The 21,051-nt window shown below is 34.9% G+C and overlaps 1 protein-coding gene across 1 annotated transcript in view; it reads right to left on the bottom strand.

Moving 5' to 3' along the window:
- PCDH7 (protocadherin 7) overlaps nt 1–21,051 on the bottom strand; it is a 464,614-nt gene that overhangs the window by 235,902 nt on the left and 207,661 nt on the right. The window contains exon 2 of the mRNA XM_052642270.1: nt 5,848–6,064. Within this exon, the coding sequence (XP_052498230.1) occupies nt 5,848–6,064 (217 nt within the window). The remainder of the gene's footprint in view (nt 1–5,847; nt 6,065–21,051) is intronic.

Genomic DNA, 21,051 nt, shown 5'->3' with positions numbered 1-21,051 from the left:
GCCATCCCTTGGTACCCCACAAAAATTAGAAATTAACTGGGAAGTATTAAAGGTGAGAATATCATTCTTACCAGTCATTCCAGAATGCTATCTTTGTGAGACGAAGTATTTTTGATGCTTTCATGATTAAGCCTTTGTGTCAGGTCAAATCTACCTAAAGTTAATAATAATCATAATTATTTTATTATTACTATTTAAATAATAGTACTAAATAGTCCTATCACTAATATAGTAAAATTAATGGTACTCATTATTTATTTATACATTATTCAGTGCTACTATCTCATTTAGTGCCTTCCACTACCCTATGATTTATTATTGGAGAAAGTGGGGCTATGAGATGTCAGAAAATTACACTGTTAGTAAAAGGGGAAATCAGGATTTAAACCAATGTTAAGTAGACTAATACTTTGGCCATCTGAGGCGAAGATCTGACTCATTGGAAAAGACCCTGATGCTAGGAAAGATTGAAGTCAGGAGGAAAAAGAGGTGACAGAGGATGAGATGGTTAGATGGCCTCATCAACTCAATGAACATGAATTTGAGCAAATCCCCAGAGACAGTGAAGGACAGGGAAGTCTGGCAGGCTGCAGTCCACAGGGCTGCAAAGAGTCAGGCAGAGCTGAATGATTGAACAATGACAAATAGATCAATGTCATTTAATTGACATTGTTAATGTTAATTGTCCCTAGATTTCAAGCCTGTTTTTTAAGCAGTACATTCTACTACATTACATATGTAATGTAGGATGCTGTCTATAGGACAATGTCTTCTTTAGATTTCTTTTAGATTATGTTGCTTATTACTGGAAAGCTAGAAAGCTGCTATAGCATACATCTTGATTGGCTGAGACTGCATAGAGATAATCTCTATTATCACTTTCCCTAATCACTATGAAGAAGGAGGAGTAAATAGGACCCTCCAGAAGTGAAAGGTGTGTGGACTTGGGGATACTTGGGAGGTATAGAATTTTACTGATGGCTAGAAATGTAAAAAATACAGTCAGACATTGGTACTAGACAGAGTGAAATGCTAAACCAAGAAAATGAATCCTTTCCAAGGTATATTAGTCTCTTTCCCACACACACGCAAATGTTGCAGGGCATTTGCTTTGCGCTATTATAAATATGTTATTAACAAGAATATGAATGTCTTTGGGAGACTGGAAGAGACAGTGTCGTTAATTCAATCTAAATGAAAACAGCAAAAATCGACAATTTCTAGAGCATCTTACAGATGAGTGCTAAAAATTGGATAGGTAAAAGAAAAATAGAAAGTAAAGGGTCCTTTATCTCACACAAGGGTGAGTTTAGTGGCTATTCTCGTTGCCCTTGGTCATAAAAAAAAAACGGTGCTTCATTCCCAAATGACATTTCAAATATACTGTTATTTAGTTCTGAAATCAATGTGAAAAGTCCATGGCAGATACAGAAGGTTCTCACAGTGAAATGCACCATGCTTCAACCCTCAAGAATAATGTGCTATAAACACTAAAGCATGTGGAGTGAGGAGAATGAATAAAACAATTATGCTTAACTTACACATGGATTATAAAAAGCATGGAAGTGGGAAATTTAAAAAATTAATATATTAAAAACCAAAATTATCTTTAAATATTTGAGAAAATCAAGAGGCATAAAATTAATTAAGCAGTTAGAATGGGCAAATTTCTGACCATTTAACTTTTAAAAATCTGCCTTATGAATCAACAGCTATTTTCTTACTTTGATTTATTTCTATGTTATACTATCTGAAAGTTTAACTAGAGGAAAACACATACTGTTTTGTATCTTTTGTTCACTCTTATTCTGACCAAAGTTTTCACTGTCAGGTAAGAAAGTAAATGTGTTTATTCTATTATGAGATCACTTAGTCATAATTAATGGTTTTGAAGGCACTGTACTCAGAGCCAGATCAGACCTATAAATACCTCTTGGATAGTGCAATTTGGGGAGACTCCAAAATTGTCTCCCGTATTGACATACTGTTGGACAAACTTTTTCATCCACCTGGCCAGAAATCATGCCATTTGACCCTTTTCGTTTATTTGATTTATGTAATGCATTCATTATCTACTACTACAATGCACATGTGTTATATGGGTTGTGAGGAAAACCTTACAGTTACTTCTGATTGGCTCATATTATACTACATATTATCAAATTCACTCACCATCCCACTAAGAGATCCAAAGTTCTCTTTCTATTCAGGAGAATAAAATACATAAGAAAAACTGGATGTAAGAAAATAATTGCAGTTTACTGGATCTGTGTATGGTTTTACAGTTAATTTAGCTATTTGCCATATAGATGATAGAAACAGACCCTAAAGAAGTAAATGACCTATCCAATCCTAAATGGAAATTATGACTAGAGGTTAAGTTGGGTGTTTTTCATATTTGAGTTGTTAAACTCATCATGTAATCACGTGATACATAGTTAAAATAAACTAGCCTTGAAAATATGATTCAGGAGGGGTTTTGAAAGAATAAGTAGACCATGGTACAAAGGCAGGGGTTAAAATAGATACTTACAGTAGACTTAAACTCATAAGCCCCATTCTAAGAGAAAGTCTGAAGACTACTACTGATAAAGAGAAGAGCAAACTTCTGCGTAATCAATGGTTGCCTTGAATGTGATCATGCTTTTAGGCCTAATATCTGGTTTTCACTTGACTTATTAAATTATTTTATCAATAAAGTTCCTTATCATTACTTAACTTCCTACCATGGATTCCATATTTAAAAATATATAATTCCACTAAGCATATTTTAATGAAATAGCAACCAATTTCTCCAACCTTATCAAAGGATCAGTATGAAATAATCATAATAATATTAGGTTAAAGAGAAATATGTTAGTGATATTTTTCATTAATGAATGCATAATTCATGATGGTTTTCTTAAAAATATTTTTGTGTATAACTTTCATTATTCCTTTTCAGAAACTCATGAGATACAAGTACCCCAGGTTTGAAATCATCAAAATGGTGGGTTTTATTTTAATAAATAAATTCTGGTTTCAAAAAATTATGTTTATTTTTATACTGTATTATTTTACCTAAGCTAATAAGAAAATAAAGCTTCATCATCATTTGGCACTAATGTGGTTTGGAATATAGTGTAAAGCTTGTTAAAAAGAGAACTAACCTATAAGCCCTTAATAAAATTTTGTTTTGCTAAAGTATAAAAGGCAGAGATAAAAGCTTTAGTAAAACATGAGTGTATTTCACTATCCATGTACTGAAATTTTCCTGTATCTTGGTTATTTCCTTACTACAGCATCTGTGACTATTTTTATCATTAGCTGTACCAACTTATACCCAGTTTCCATCATCACACTGGAATATTATGAAGTTACTGCACTGGAAATTATCTCCTAAACTTTACAATGAAAGTTAATCCAAGGAATTAGTTATAACAGCATTGTTTCTAATAAGTTAAAATTCTTATAGGTTAAAATTCAAAATGTTTGAGGTAATAATAGTTAGGAACTAGGACAGCATCCAAAATGGTATTTTCATGTAAAATCCAATACAAATCCTGATTAAAACCTAACCAAGCAAAACACTGCAGATTACCTGGATTCCAATTAAATGTGACAAATGAATATTTGACAGGTTTCAATTCCAATTCTATTTATGTCAGAATGATCCATTAATATTGAAGATGAAACTACCAGAACTCAAGCAATACAACTACACTTTACGACTAGATAATAGTCTGAAAACGAACACAACGGAGCTCTTAAATGTCAACTGCTACATTTGGATCACCCAAAGTGAATCACATCTCCTCTGTCATTACCTATAGATCAGGGCTAACATGAATCACACTGAGCAGATGACAAATGGTTATATAAACTCCAAATTTCAAGTGTCAGTCACATAAAATCAGGAAAAAGCAGTTACATGATTATGTTCCTTGGCTGTTGACAAGACTGAAAACATAGTTATAAATAATAACTAAAAGTCTTTGAGAAATGTTTCTCAGTCAACTTGCTAGCCTCTTAACAAGCTCATCTTTTAAGTTTTCCAAGATATGTATGTTTCCTAAAAAGTAACCACTGTGTATTTGTCATATATAATATGATTATTATTCATTATTTCTTTCTTATTTTAATGGCACTGAATTCCTTAAACTCAGAAAAGAGAAAATGACATTAAAATATGACTGTAATGCCAATGATAGTTGACACCCCAAAAATAAAGACTTAATTATACTGTCTGTTGTGAGAAAAGTACTTTTAAAAATACATATAAAATTATACGATATCATCGAAAGGTAATACAGATATAGTAAAGCCCTTAAAAGTAAATGAATCCTGCCTTCCTGGAGAGTGTGTATGTGTATGTGTGTGTATATATAAAACATTTTGAGGCATTTTTACTTTAATTTTTACTTTTGTACAAAGATTTCAAACATATTTGCCTTAAATATACATTCATCAGCATTGCAGTTCATATATATCAAAATTGTATTTAAAATTGCATTTTAAAGAATCTAAAAAATTCTTAAAAACCATATCAAACTCCCATCCACATAAGCACACACCACCATACACACAGATAAGCATGCCTTTATAGCCATAAGGCAAAATGCCATTTAATATCTGAATAATTAATCAAGAAGGATTTCAATCAGCAGACCCTGATATCATATCAACTTAGCTAGATAACAATGTGGAAAAATAACTATTTTACATGACTTAGTTTAGCAATAATTTTATCTGGAGTTATATATAATATATTACTCTCTAATGCTGGATTTAGTATTCATACATAAGCCTCCAGAAAAAAAGACTTTTTCCCACAATAATAGGTTCTATTTACATATTGTCACTCAAGAAACTGGTATATAACAAAAAGTTAAAATTTCTTATTTCACTTGGGGGATGGAATGGTGAAAGACATAAATTCACTTCACGGTTTCACTAGAGGTAAAAATGTGTGTGATTCCTCTTCCTCTCTCTGCATATAACCAAATTTCTTCTTATATGTGAAATAGTAAAGTTAGCAAGAACTTCACCACTCCATTATTTGACATAAATCTATTCTTCAGGGATTTACTTACAACCTTTGGAAACAGAAACAAATGTGATAAGTATCATAAGCACTACTTGCAATCTAACATTGTAACTTAAAGGAAAGTGTACACAGGCTGATAGTGGTAATTATGAGAACCATCTCACAACAGGATAAGAATATAGAGTACTATAATCTTCCTTCCTCCCTTTCCCTTGCCAAAAAAAAAAAAAAAAAGAGAGAGAGAAACCTTATAATTAAATGAAAGGGGAGTTCTAATAGCATTTACAGTCTATTTTGGAGAATAATATGATACTGTTCTCCTCCTTTGACTCCATTTCGGTTATCACTTGACAAGGAGAGGTTTGAAAATGCTTTTCTAAATACCTAGAAGACGAAAGAACAGAGCCAGGTGTGTTTATTGTCATTTCCTTTTACCAAGACTGGACAATTAAACAATTGAAGAAATAGTTGCATGACAAAAATGAATAGAAGAAAACAGTGACACAAGACCTTTCTCAGTGGCTATAGTTTAGGTATTATACTAGTTTAGTTTTTCCCATAACAGGTACTACTCTGATTTATTGGCAAAGGTGTTTATTTCTGACAGGCTGGTTTAAAATGATGGAGCAAGTTCAGTGAATTTAATCTAGAGAATTATGTTCTTTTATTTGGCATTTCTATACTTTAGCAAATATTGATTATTTCAAAGAAAACAGGCTTGGTGTCAGCTATTTTATTTTGATTTTAGACTGACCTTCAAGAGTCTACTTATTACGGCTCACTAGCGTGATTATGTGTGTGGATGTTGTGTTTGCCCCTACCATTTTCCATATGCTCTGCCTCACCAACACTGCCATCCGGCGTGGTCCTTTCATAGTTGTCCTCTGGGAGTGGAAGGGCACCCAGTCTTGGCCCTGATGAACTCTTACTGCTTGGTGTTTCTGACTCCTCCAGCCCGCTGTCATAGCAACTCTGCAGTGACCCCTGATGTGGGTCCTGAGGCTGACTCACAACAGAAAACGTCACTCTACGAAATGGCTGTAAGAGAAAAGATTCTGAATGTCACTAAGGTATAAGATTGTAAATGATCTTATTTAAAAAATACATAAATTACATACATTAAGGTCGACTGACAACTAATTCAATACAGAATAGTTAATATGATAATGCTGAAATTTATTTGCTTAACTCTGTTTTCTGAGGCAAAACATAGAGCTTAGATTTTATTATGGAAGAACTGAATATTCCTTTCTGTAACAGAGATAAGAAAACAGCAATGTTACTGAAACACACATTTAAATTTGATATGGTACTTCCACACAGTCACTACTTTTCTATTCTGAAGTCTTCACTTCAAATATCTTTTTCACAAACAGACTCCTTATAAAAACAAGGGTCAGTGATTTTGGAAAGCCATAAATATAGAACTAATCCATCATAAAAAGACCATTTTTAAATAATTTGTCCTTACAGCAGATGGTTTAAAATCAAGTGTTCTGGGAATTGACTTCAACTATTAAAGGTGCAGCTGATAAATAAGAATTTGGATGAAGTGCTAACAGATTGGAATACATTTCTTAACTCATTCATATTAAAAATATTACCTACTGACCCTTAAAGTATAAGGCTAGTATTGAAATAATAGACAAGAGTTTCATTAACCAGGGAATTGAAAATAAACTAGAAAAGTTTAATTCTATGTGTTTTTACTACAACTAACTCACAATTTGCTAAAAAAAAAGTAACATCATATACCATCTTCAAGTAGTATTTAAAGTACTGCAAATATTACCCATTGGATATCACAATATAATATGTTATTAATGTTGGCTGAACAGAATGTTTACTATATATGGATTTTCAAGGTTATCATAACTACATAATAAAACAAATATTTTAGGCTCATTAAGGGAACAAATTAATGCCATACACTGTCAGGGATATATGTACACATAATATTTTGGGGTAGAACCAATATAAAAGGTTCTATAATATCTCTTTCATATTATTCTTGGCAAATTGTATTCATTACCTTCTTATATGACTTGAAAGTGACATTAATGTACAGATTTTTGAACTTATAACTCAGATTGTTTTTTTCTAATATAAAGATAAAACTAATATTGCCAGAATAGTGAGAAAGAACCTTTTTTGCACTTTTACATTTGCATACTAGTAGTACAAATCACCCATCACAATTAGAACCAGTAAAATTTTTAAAATGTTAAGTCTAAGCTACATACCATAGGCTCTTAATGGGAAGGCTAAGAAGATCTGTGACATTTCCCCCAAAATTTATAAACTGGTCTTACTAGAGACAAACACATGCTTCCACAAAACTTCCCTTTATTTTGTCTCAGATAGAAGACTGGTCAGGAATATTGTCTATTGTTCATATTTCTAACCAAGTACCTCTCCTTCAATGTACTTATTAGAATGTATAGTCTTTATAAAATCCACTTTTCCATTTAATTCAAAATCAAACTTTAAGAAATTCTGAATTCTATTGGAAACATTTAAAGCATGTTCTCTTCTTTATAATGTTTCCCTGAATCGGGACTGCAGTATTTTAAAACAATTACAAAATATTACTAGGATAAACATCATACACACCATGGACCACAATTTACTAGCAACAAAATCTCTAGAAACATTTTTCTTTTTTCACTATTATTTCTCACATTGCTTTAGAGTAGTATAATTATGATATTTTACCCCATTTCTTAATAAATATGAAATCAATAGCTTTCATATTTGTATTTGCATTTACCATGCTTTATCTTATGTGTGCATATTTTTTTTCTTTTTTTCCATTTATCACTCCCAACTGACTGCAAACCCTCTGTGAATTATGTTCAGTATCACCTCGGAAATGGAATTAATGATAGTCTCTTAAACCCAAATTGCTTTGCACATAGAAGCCACTTAGCAAATAATACTGAACAATAAAATTTCAATGACAATGCTAAATTTAGGAAATAGTGCTATGGGTCATGAAAATATATTATCACTTCAAGACATAGCAATGGATTAAGAAAATCATGTTAAAAATAAAAGAGGGTCAAAAGCTTTTTAATTCTATTTTAATGATTCTCAAGTAGTTTAGAATCAGTCTACTAATGCAAGGAGAAAGTTCAAAATGAACACAGAAATAGGTAAATTATGCTAATAGATTGACAAAGAGAAATAAGAAATTATGAGAGAAAACAATTCTTTTTGATATAAAAAGAAAATGATGTTTGAATGAAAGTGTTAATCTGTGCTTAAATGCTGGTTCTACTAAAAGTTAATACTAGAATATCACAGAGAGAAGATAGGCTCTGTTTACAATAAAAAGTCAAAGCACTTTTTTCTATCATGCATTATATAATATTTTCTATGAATCTGTGCATTTTACTTTCTAGATTCTGTACCCTATTTTAATTGTGAATATTTTAATCCCCATGAATTACTGTAGGTTACATATTAAGTTTAATGATAGAATGAAAGTGTTGTAATTTTAAGATACTAAGATGAATATATATATTAGAAAATGCTCAGATCCATTAATACTTCCTTTTTGCATAAAAAAGCTTTTTCATTTAAAATCATATCTAAATGAATGAAAAAATGACATAATAAAATCTGAAATAAAAAATGTTACCCAATGGATCATAAAATGCACTATCATTTTTATCTGCATTTTAAAAAATTCCAATAGAGTTCTACATACAATATAAACATTACATTACTATCTCTTAAATTCTACTTTGATAATTTTAAATAAATAAAAATATGTGGCAAACTGTTTAAGTTGGTAATGTGAACCAAATTAGTACAGATACCTGAATTCTGAAAGAGAACCCATTAATGCAAGAACTAAGTTTTAATTCCAGTAATAAATCAGACATGTATTATAGATTTAGATAACAAAGTAGACAGATAGGCAGGCAGTTAGGGAGACAAACAAGTATTTACACACCATCCTTCACCATGGGTTGGGTCTATTGAGAAGATAGGCTTTATGGCAGAAGTTATGACACAGAATACGTATTATTTACATACCAGAGATATATTGACTAAACCAGAAATGTAAGCATTGTGTTAACTGTGACAGAGATAATGAATTTGCTAATGACTAATAAGTAGAGTGGCTTAGAGGGCTTAAAGTTACTCCTAAACTTAGATGTGTCTTAGAAACATCCAGAATACTTGTGAGAAAATACAGTGCCAATATCTGGCCTCAACTTAAACCCAATGAATCAACATTCAGGGTGGAACTGGGTATCAGCAATTTCTAATATTTCTCAGGGTGATGAAAGGCAGAGAGAGGAAGGTGAAATCCTACAATTGAATATTTGGTCAGAAAGTCGAACTGCTTCAGGAAGCCAGATGGTCCTTTAAGTATTCATAGAATTTCCCTGGAAAGTCACAGAAGCATGGTTTCATTTTGAGATGCAAACGTATGGTATGAAGATATCTAGTGACCTGAGGTGTTTGAGCTTTCGACTTTTCTGTCTAGGGTGACAAATGACATGTCTTGCAAAGGCAAACTTGTTCTCTATGCAAAACAGGAAACAGCAGAAGAGCTTGAGGAAGCGTGTCAGTTTCCCAGTGTTTTGAAACAATGAAGATGTGCTTGAAAACTAAGTAAGTAATGCAAGAAAGAAGTCTCCAAGAGACTTCCCTGGCAGTCCAGGGGTTAAGACTTTGCCTTCCCACCCAGGGACTGCGGGTTTGATCCCTGGTCAAGGTGCTAAGATCCCACATGCCTCCTGGCCAAAGAAAACAGAACATAAAACAAAAGCAATATTGTAACACATTCAATAAAGACTTTAAAAATGGTCCACATTTTAAAAAAAAAATCTTAAAAGACGAAGTCTCCAAGAAAGTTTTTACAAAAATTGTGAGTGGTATGTGTGTGATAATTATAAACAAGAGAGGGTGGAAATCAAAGATTTTTATTAGGCAAATAAATGACCTAATTAAAGGGGTGAGATTAAAGACATGGTCTGAGCATTCCCTACAAAAGAGTAGGAGGAAGAAATGTTGAAGGCAGAGGACTATGCTAAAAAAGAGAAGGGATTGTCTTTTTGTCTTGGTTATGGTTTCTTTTACTGTGCGAAAGCTTTTAAGTTTAATTAGGTCCCTCTGTGGTGACCTAATTGGAAAGGAAGTCCAAAATAGAGGGGGCATATGTATATGTATAGCTGATTCACTTTGATGTACAGCAGAAACTAACAAAACATTGTAAAGCAACTATACTCCAATAAAAAATTATAAAAAGAAGGAAAGAAAGAATGGGGAAACAGCAATAAGAATGCTTAGCAAGGCCATTACTGAGCAAACTTGTGTGGCTGACTGGATCTAGTCATTATACCTACATTTGTTATGTCCCATTGTATCTCAGGGTTTCAAGGATGTTCCAACAATAATTCTGTATATTTAAAAAACTCAAAATCTTATAGGTATATAAAAGAGCCAACAATATAACACGATTAAATTTCCAACAATGTAGAGGCATGCCCCCCCCCCCAAAAAATTCCATGAAACTTGCTTATGAATTCAGGCAGGCATTGCAAAGAAGGGGTTTCTGGACTGAAATCTCTAAAATAATTTTGGTAGATAATATATATTTGAGGGCTCACTACAGACTTCATATTTGGAAACAGGGGCAAAGAATAAAATATAGGACTAATAAGAAAACCAATTCACTTTTGAGACTCAGAAACCAAGGAAGCTGGTAATTTCTGGAAAGCAAATAAAATCTTATGTGATCAAAAGCATCAGAGATAGTGAGAAGAATAGTGATTACTATAAGTCCTTTGGATTCATCCATTAGGGGGTCATTTTTGTTACAAAACCTCTAAACTCTGGGGAACAACTCTAGGAGATTAAGCCAGAGGAAGTAAAAGACCCACTTGTAAACATAAGGAGACATGGAGAGAGTGGGTGTAGGCTTCTAATTTTTAAAATGGTATGGTATAAGAGAGATGTCGGGTGGCAGTTAAAAGGAATACGTTTTATGCAAAACCTTTATCGTTTTTTTTTTTGTCTTTCTTATTATTGAAACAAATGCTTTAGGTAAAGTAGTTGAAGATGCCAGCAAAAATGGCAAGCAAAAAATATGCCTAATAATATAAAGTTGTCCAAAACGAAAGAAATCAGAGACTAGAAGTAAACTAACTAGAATTAATAGAGAAATAAAATTTAAATCACAAAGGCAAGGCAAACACTAAAACTTGTTGGGGAATTGCATGCATGGTCCCTGTGTGTATGTTTAATGAGAATATATATATATATATATATATTAGAAACAACAGAAAAATAAAAAAAATATTCTGTTCCAAGCAACCTTATGGATTCCCTATTGACCTCAGAAAAGTTAGCTGACCTCTGGCTCTTGAGTCTTGGGCTCAGGGTCAGTAAAATGCAGAAAATAATACCTATCCCTTACTAATTCAAATTCTCTGAGAAATAATGAGATAGCTTCTACAAAGAGCCTTAAGCTCCCTCAAAGACATATACTATAAAAGGTATTATACCTCAGGCCACAGATATATAATGAGAACTATCTCCTGTTATGTTTTAAGTTTTTTTTTTTTCCTAAGAAAATAAAGAGTTGGTCCAATAATTTACAAAGTTTCTAAATATAATTTTAAAAATCCATGTGAAATCTCAAACCTAAGTCTCCTATTCATGCACTGATTTTTGTTTTTCTAAATGCAGGTTATTTGTGAAACAAATAGGTACACAAATAACACCCACATTTTTCAAAAAAATATTTGAATCCAATCATTTACTGAGCAGGAACATCTATAAGTTTAATTATTCAAGAGTGACATTCATGAATAAATTTTTGTTTCCATTATGACACACTGGAGACTTTCACTTGAAGACAAAAATATATTCAAAGGTAACTCTGGGGCTTCCCTACAGCTTAGTAGTAAAGAATCTGCCTGCCAATGCAGAAACATGGGTTCATCCCCTGATACAGGAAGATGCCACATGCTGCAAAGCAGCTAAGCCCGGGCACCACAGCTATAGAGCCCACACTCTAGAGGACCGAGCCACACCTCCTGAAGCCTGCATCCCCCAGGGCCCATGCTCTGCAACAAGAGAAGCCACCCCAATGAGAAGCCCATCCATGGCAACTAGGAAGTAGTACCTGCTTGTCATAACTAAAGAAAAAGCCTGCACTGCATAAAGACGAAGCCCAGCCAAAAATAAATAAACAATTTTTTTAAAGGTTACTTTGGATAATATCCAATCCCTGGGGCAGGGGATATACTCTGATACTCATTCTAGGCCCCAACTGATGGAAATGTATTATAATTGACTTTGATTTAAACTACTATAGACTGGGAATCAGTCTTTTTTTCATATTATCCTAATCCATTCTTTATATAACTTTATTCACTTGCTATTTTAAAATCTAGAGGTCACATGGGAAGTGGACACAGGCATGAATGGAGAGGTCCTCTCCCTTCTGTCCTTGCCCTCATGCTGTGGAGTATATAAGTATACCTGTCTCTTCTTACCCTTCTCTCCTCAGTGGGAATTCTGATGCACCCAAGATGAGGAACATGTGATTGCCATGATCATTTCCACAAATAAAATTAACCTAGCTGAAGCTCCAATATATTGGTTATCTGATGTGAACAGCCAACTCACCAGAAAAGACCCTGATGCTAGGAAAGATAGAAGGCAGGAGAAGAAGGGGACAACAGAGGTAGAGATGGTTGGATGGCATCACTGACTCAATGGGCATGAGTTTGAGCAACCTCTTGGTGTTGGTAAAGGACAGGGAAGCCTGGCTTGCTGCAGTCCATGGGACTGCAAAGAATCAAATGCAACTGAGTGACTGAACAACAACAAAAATCTTGAAAGGACAAAATAGCAAATAAGGATAAAGTTGGGTGCTTGGGGTATACACATTGTAACATATTTCATACATACATTTGCCTATTAATATTTTGGATTCTTTTAAATTTGGAAAACATGAACAGTAGTTAAAATGGTATATAGGTAAACTTGGTATCAAGAAAAAGACACTTTGCTTAGATGATGAGAGGATTTAGGATATGTGTAGACGACAGAAATAAGGCCTGCATTCTAATGACAATATTGCAAGGTGTGAAGCACGCGTGACAGGAAAAGGGGATGAACATTTGATTCATTCTTCTTTTTTATAAAATTTCATCTCTACAATTGCAAATGTGAATTACCAAACAGTAAACGTCAGTTCAGTTCAGTTCAGTTCAGTCGCTCAGTCATGTCTTTGAGATCCCATGAATCGCATCACTCCAGGCCTCCCTGTCCATCACCAACTCCTGGAGTTCACTCAAACTCATGTCCATCGAGTCAGTGATGCCATCCAGCCATCTCATCCTCTGTTGTCCCCTTTTCCTCCTGCTCCCAATCCCTCCCAGCATCAGAGTCTTTTTCAATGAGTCAACTCTGTACTGGAGTTTCAGCTTTAGCGTCATTCCTTCCAAAGAACACCCAGGGCTGATATCCTTTAGAATGGACTGGTTGGATCTCCTTGCAGTCCAAGGGACTCTCAGGAGTCTTCTCCAACACCACAGTTCAAAAGCATCGATTTCTCAGCACTCAACTTTCTTCACAGTCCAACTCTCACATTGATACATGACCACTGGAAAAACCATAGCCTTGACTAGATGGACCTTTGTTGGCAAAGTAATGTCTCTGCTTTTGAATATGCTATCTAGGTTGGTCATAACTTTCCTTCCAAGGAGTAAGCATCTTTGAATTTCATGGCTGCAATCACCATCTGCAGTGATTTGGGAGCCCAAAAAAATAAAGTCTGACACCGTTTCCACTGTTTTCCCATCTATTTCACATGAAGTGATGGGACCAGATGCCATGATATTCGTTTTCTGAATGTTGAGCTTTAAGCCAACTTTTTCACTCTCCTCTTTCACTTTCATCAAGAGGCTTTTTAGCTCCTCTTCACTTTCTGCCATAAGGGTGGTATCATCTGCATATCTGAGCTTATTGATATTTCTCCCGGCAATCTTGGTTCCAGCTTGTTTCTTCCAGCCCAGCGTGTCTCATGATGTACTCTGCATAGAAGTTAAATAAGCAGGGTGACAATATACAGCCTTGACGTACTCCTTTTCCTATTTGGAACCAGTCTGTTGTTCCATGTCCAGTTCTAACTGTTGCTTCCTGACCTGCATACAGATTTCTCAAGAGGCAGGTCAGGTGATCTGGTATTCCCATCTCTTCCAGAATTTTCCACAGTTGATTATGATCCACGTAGTCAAAGGCTTTGGCATAGTCAATAAAGCAGAAATAGATGTTTTTCTGGAACTCTCTTGCTTTTTCCATGATCCAGCAGATGTTGGCAATTTGATCCCTCGTTCCTCTGCCTTTTCTAAAACCAGCTTGAACCAGGGAGTACACGGTTCATGTATTGCTGAAGCCTGGCTTGGAGAATTTTGAGCATTACTTTACTAGCATGTGAGATGAGTGCAATTGTGCTGTAGTTTGAGCATTCTTTGGCATTGCCTTTCTTTGGAATTGGAATGAAAACTGACCTTTTCCACTCCTGGGGCCACTGCTGAGTTTTCCAAATTTGCTGGCATATTGAGTGCAGCACTTTCACAGCATCATCTTTTGGCATTTGAAATAGCTCCACTGGAATTCCATCACCTCCACTAGCTTTGTTCGTAGTGATGCTTTCTAAGGCCCACTTGACTTCACACTCCAGGATGTCTGGCTCTAGGTGAGTGATCACACCATCGTGATTATCTTGGTCTTGAAGATCTTTTTTGTACAGTTTTTCTGTGTATTTTTGCCACCTCTTCTTAATATCTTCTGCTTCTGTTAGGTCCATACCATTTCTGTCCTTTATCGAGCCCATCTTTGCATGAAATGTTCCCTTGATATCTCTAATTTTCTTGAAGAGATCTCTAGTCTTTCCCATTCTGTTGTTTTCCTCTAAACCTAGGCAAACCTAGCAGGTTTCTGGAGGTCACATAAGAAGATATCACAATCCCCAGTTTACTTCACATATGGAGTAGAAGCCAGATCTCATCCTGCTTTATTCAGATTAAGTTCATACATTTCAAATTCATTAGAGGACTGGGACAATTTTCTAAAAAGCTTTTTAAAAAAATATATAGAAAGTGAAAGTGTTAGTCACTCAGTCGTGTCCAACACTCTGCGACCCCACAGACTGTAGCCCACAAGACTCCTCTGTCCATGGCATGCTCTAGGCAAGAATACTGGAGAGGGTAGCCATTCCCTTCTCTAGGAGATCTTCCAGACCCAGAGATTGAACCAGGGTCTCATGTACAACAGGTGGATTCTCTTCTATCTGAGTCACCAGGGAAGCCTAGAAAGTTTATGTCAAATTGTCCAACTGTCTTATTTTTCTATCTTGCAGATTCATTTAATTTTTTTTTTAATTTTAGAGAACTATATAACTGCCCTCCTTTTTTGGAAAGTACTGACATAATAGCATACACTATAAATACTATGCACTTTTGAGGAAATTTCATTTTGAAATTAACAGTAATATGTTATTCTGTTTTCAGAATTCAGTTATTGGCATTACATCTCCAGGTGCTACTTATTAAAAAAAAAAACCTTTGTCACAAAGTTCATTTATAGTTTCTAAGAAAACCAATAAAGACCAGATGCATATTCACAAAATATGAAAATAATAATAAAAATGTATTGTTCCATTTTTAATTGTTAAAATGTTTAAAACATAACATTCACATCATAAATAAATATTGTCTCATAATCAGACACAGTTAAAAATATTGATCTTCCACTTGCATTAACAAAATCCTCTAAGTTATAATCTTCACACTAATAATGGATTGTGTTCTCTAATAGAGCAGTGGCTAATTTTTGGAAAGGGAAAGAAAAGAGTTGAACTTTAGGAATATCCTATTATACATAATGCTTACAGTAAAAGAGAAAACACGGCATCAGGTTAACAGTAGAGAAACTTTCCCCTTGGAGTCGATCAACCTAGTGACACGACCTTTTTGGGGATTTCATTTGCAAGAGGATAGAACCCAAAAAATGACTCTAGAAAGAACTACAGGTTAAATCTCTTTCCCTGTTGGATGCTGTTCTGTGTCTCACAGACAACTTTATTGGGAACTTTAAATATGTACCTTCCTTTTTAGTTTCAATAGTTTCTCCATAAATCGTCTTCTTATCTGGAACTCACATACAACTGTCTCAGTCACATCAATTACGTCTGAATGGGCTGAAAAGGCTTTTCTATTTTTTCCAATTCACTTAGTTATGTCCATCAAACAGACTTCTAATGACTCTTTGTCAGTCATTAAGCACTGAAACAGCCATGGAGCAGAACATTGCTAAATTAAAAGGAGTGCTACTTTTGCTTTTTATTTTAAAACTAACTAAAACTGTGAGATCTTTCTTTGCAAAAGAACAGGTACTTGATTAATCTGCAAACATTTTCAACCAGTGTCAGTGGCTACTGAACAAACGTATCTAAGATTCCATAGTGCATTAGTTGAAATATGTCTGGCAGAATCTTCAAACAAACTTTAATGAGGTCTTTTAACTTTTTAGGGGCATCTTCCTTTGCTAACATCTTAAGGTTCTTCTGTACTTCAAATTGCCTTTCTTTCCTTCAAGTCAATAACAGAGGAAAGGGTAGTAAAAAGAAACATGTTGAAACATTTGGGTTGGTTAATTAAAACACTTATTTGGGGAAAGTGAAAGAAAGTGAAGTCTCTCAGTCGTGTCCAACTCTTTGCAACCTGTGGACTGTAGCCCACCAAGCTCCTCCATCCATGGGATTCTCCAGGCAAGAATACTGGAGTGGGTTGTCATTTATTTGAGGAAGGAGAAGTTAAATAATTGTATTTCTTCTGACTTGCATGCAGTTACATATTTGACATTGTTGTATATATTTTTTCTGCAGTAACTAAGAATGTAGGTTATGCTTAATAATTCTAGATCACAAGTGTGAAGTGATTTTGCTCAGTCATGTCCAACTCTGCGAAATCATGGACCAGGGCTTGCCAGGCTCTTCTGTCCATGTGATTCTCCAGGAAAGAATACCAGAGTGGGTTGCCATTTCCTTCTCCACAATAATGCAAAAGAACAATAATGATAATGTTAACATTGTAGTTATTCATTTCACTTGTGTTGTCACTTTTCCTCATGCATGGGTCATATGGATATTCTGATTTTGAAAATGAGAAAAAAATAATGAACTTAATATTCAAGCTACTGCAATTGAACTACTCTAATCTAAAAATAAGTTTGTCTCATATTTTTTTAGTGAAAAATATCAGAAAACAGAAGAGACAAAAGCCTAAAAGTTTTAGTAATATCAGTTCAGTTGCTCAGTCATGTCCAACACTTTGTGACCGCATGAATCGCAGCACGCCAGGCCTCCCTGTCCATCACCAACTCCCGGAGTTCACTCAGACTCACGTCCATCAAGTCCGTGATGCCATCCAGCCATCTCATCCTCTGTCGTCCTCTTCTCCTCCTGCCCCCAATCCCTCCCAGCATGAGTCTTTTCCAATGAGTCAACTCTTCGCATGAGGTGGCCAAAGGCAAATATTATTTTCTTAAAACTTCTAAATAAGACACTGTGCTCTAAAACACAAATTGTGGGTCCTTTGTATTGTGGACACATTGTTTGATCTATTTTTTTTTTCTCTTTTTGCTGGCTTCTGTTAAGCCTGGTTGAGAAATTGGCAAACTTTTTCTATGAAGGGACAGAAAATGAATATTTTAGGCTTTGTAGGTCATGGGTCTTTGTCACAACTACTCATTTTGACATTGTCCTGAAAAAACAACTGTCGAAGATACATAAATGAGTAAGAATGGCTGGCTTCCAATAATACTTTATTGATTAAAACAGGAAATTGAATTTCATATAATTTTCCTGATTCATAAAATGCTGTTGTTAAATTTTTAATCATATTGAAATGTAAAAAATACTTTTCTGTTGTATTAACATTTTAAAAGTTACTGTATATTTTTTAACCAGTGCATAAAGTCCTCATAAACAGTGTGTATCAATTATATCTGTTTCAATGACAGTGCCTTGAAAATAGTTTATATTAAATTGCCATTTGTTAGCTTGTTTTAATATTTATTGTCTTTTTTACATGTAACTCTGAAGTAGAGAATCAGCAGACATGGAGTCCAGTACTTCCTCTGATACTAAGTGTAAAATCTGGTGGAAAGATTAATCTTTCAGTTTTAGCATCTTCAACTTTAAAAGGAAAGAGTTTTAGCAAATGATATTTAACATTCTTTCTAGTTCCTTAATTCTTTGAAACTATAAGAAGATAGGTTTGTTCAATAACTCAATAAATGGCTGAAATGTGCGCTTTTAAACTACTCTTTTTCACCCTTTAAGAAATTCCTTAGTACACTGCATGATCTTCAAAACATGAAAGCAATTTGGAATGTATTTACTCATGAACCGAGAATCATGAACAAACATATGTATAATAACAAAACACTTTAGTCAATTATCTTAATGAAAAGCTACAAAAATGACTTAACATCTTTGTGAAAGGTGTTTTTAAAAAGTAAAGACTTTCTCTGGAATGTCAGCACCATGAAATAAGCTTGTCTAAATGTTCCTTATCCTCTGAAACACCTCTTTTGTGAATTCTTCTTTGATTTGCCCCCCCAAAAAAGTTCAAGTGAAAAAAAAAATACTAGAGTTCCTACTGTGTGCTAGAGACTGTGAGATCTCATTCATCTCTTAAAGGTATGCTTTAAATAGCAGAGGTTAGCAAGGTTGGTATGAAATTGAGTGGTGAAAACATGCTGGGCCGTTGATTGGATTTCACCTCCCAATTCCTTTGAGACCCTACACAGTCCCTTGTAAGTTTCTATGTTTACATGCACAGAGAAACAGGAAGGCAGAGGGAGTCCTATTTAGGAAAAGAGAATATTGACAGGCAGCTAATGAGAAAAAGACTATCTTTGCAATGATACTCAATTCAACAAAAGCTTATTAAGCACTTGCTTTGTGCTTGCCACTGCGCCGAAAAATCTACATGCTGCAAATTTAGGCATTAAGCTCAGCTGGGCAAGTGTAGAATAATCGTACAAAAGCACTCACAGAATACAAGCAAAGGTTTCTTTTTTCCTTTTTGCTATTGTGATAATCATCAAAAGCTCAGTTCACAAACCTCTCAGTTGCTTTGCATGACTATTCTACATACCCATGGAGTTCCACAAGTGCTGAATGTGGTTGATAAAAACCTGTGTCTTAAACTACACAGTTGGAGTTAGACTGCAGCAGTTCAAGGGAGCAATGCTGAAGAACCAACTGGAACTCCTAAAGAACTGTCCAGGTTTCCGACTACTAAAATATTAACACTGAACAAATAAACAACAGCAACAAGGAAAAAAAAAAAAACTTTTAAAAGCTACCTCCTAAAATACATAGGGGCTTTCCAGGTGGCGCTAGTGGTAAAGAATCCACCTGCAATTCAGGAGATGCAGGAGATGTGGGTTTGATCCCTGGGTGGAGAAGATCCCCTGGAGGATGGCATGGCAACCCAATCCAGTATTTTTGCCAGGAGAATTCCATGGACAGAGAAGACTGGCAGGCTACAGTTCACAAGGTCACAAAGAGTTGGACACAACTGAAGTGACTTAACAGTCATGCACACAAAATACATAGAAGTTTAGAAGCACAGACAGGAGTCTGCCTCATAAACACCTGAATCAATTCGCTCATTCTGAAATGAATGAAAATGAACTTGCATTTTAGGATACACTCAAACAGATGCTCCAGATTTTTTTTTCTCTTTTTTTTCCTTTTCTATCTTAGACATTACATCGAAACTGCACCTGGTAAAACTTGTTTGGGAAGCTACATAGATTTTAAAAACATTATGTTTTCATATTCTACAGAATGAAGGTCTGTGTCCTTAAGTAGCTTTTCCTGGTCTGAATGGATTTAAGTGTCTGACAGAAATCAAGATAGACAAATGGAATACGGCTCTGAAGTTTTACTTAAGCATTTAATTAGTGAACTGAGTTGAAACCTAACTCAAGTTGAATCTTCTGCTACCCACATGAAACTCCTGCTACCCACATGAACCCATACCTCTGCCATCTCTGCTGGCTTACTTGTTTTATTTTCTTTGTACTTTGTTTAAAAGAAAAGTTACAAGAGCCCCTAAAAAATGTATTCAATGCCCAGATATGCTTGTTTTCATTCCTCAATGGAAGTCAAATAACTCCAGAAAAATGAGTGAAAGTGGACTTAGAGGGCAGAAAAGTAGACTCTGATGATACACATATCCTAATCCTTGGAACCTGTGAATTGGTGAATTTACATGCAAAAGAGGAATTTTAGATTGCAGATAGATTAAGTTCACTGATCAACCGATATTAAAATAGGGATATTATTTTGGATTATCTAAGTGGGCCCAATGTAATCACAGGTTTCTTTTTTTAAAAATTTATTTATTTTTAATTGAGGGCTTCCCTTGTAGCTTAGCTGGTAAAGAATCTGCCTTCAATGCAAGAGACCTAGGTTCAATCCCTGGGTTGGGAAGATCTCCTGGAGAAAAGAAAGGCTACCCACTCCAGTATTCTGGCCTGGAGAATTCCATGGACTATACAGTCCGTGGGGTCGCAAAGAGTCGGACACAACTGAGCGACATTCACTTTATTTTTAATTGAAGGAAATTATTTTACAATGTTGTATTGGTTTCCACCATACATCAACATAAATCAGCCATAGGTATATATATTCCCCCTCCCTCTTGAACCTCCTTCCCACCTCCCACCCCATCTCACCCCACCCCTCTGGGTGGCAACAGAGTAGTGGTATGAGCTCCCTGAGTCATACAGCAAATTCCCTTTTGCTATCTATGTACATATGGCAGTGTAAGTGTTTCCACACTACCCCCTCCATTTGTCCCGCCCTCTCCTTCCCTCACTGTGTAGATAAGACTGTTCTGTATGTTTGTGTCTCCATTACTGCCCTACACATTTACAAACAATAAATGCTGAAGAGGGTGTGGAAAAAAGGG

The sequence above is a fragment of the Budorcas taxicolor genome, chromosome 6, assembly GCF_023091745.1.
Source record: "Budorcas taxicolor isolate Tak-1 chromosome 6, Takin1.1, whole genome shotgun sequence".
Taxonomy (NCBI): Eukaryota; Metazoa; Chordata; class Mammalia; order Artiodactyla; family Bovidae; genus Budorcas; species Budorcas taxicolor.
The sequence above is the reverse complement of the archived record's forward strand: the minus strand, read 5'-3'. Positions and strand labels throughout refer to the sequence as shown.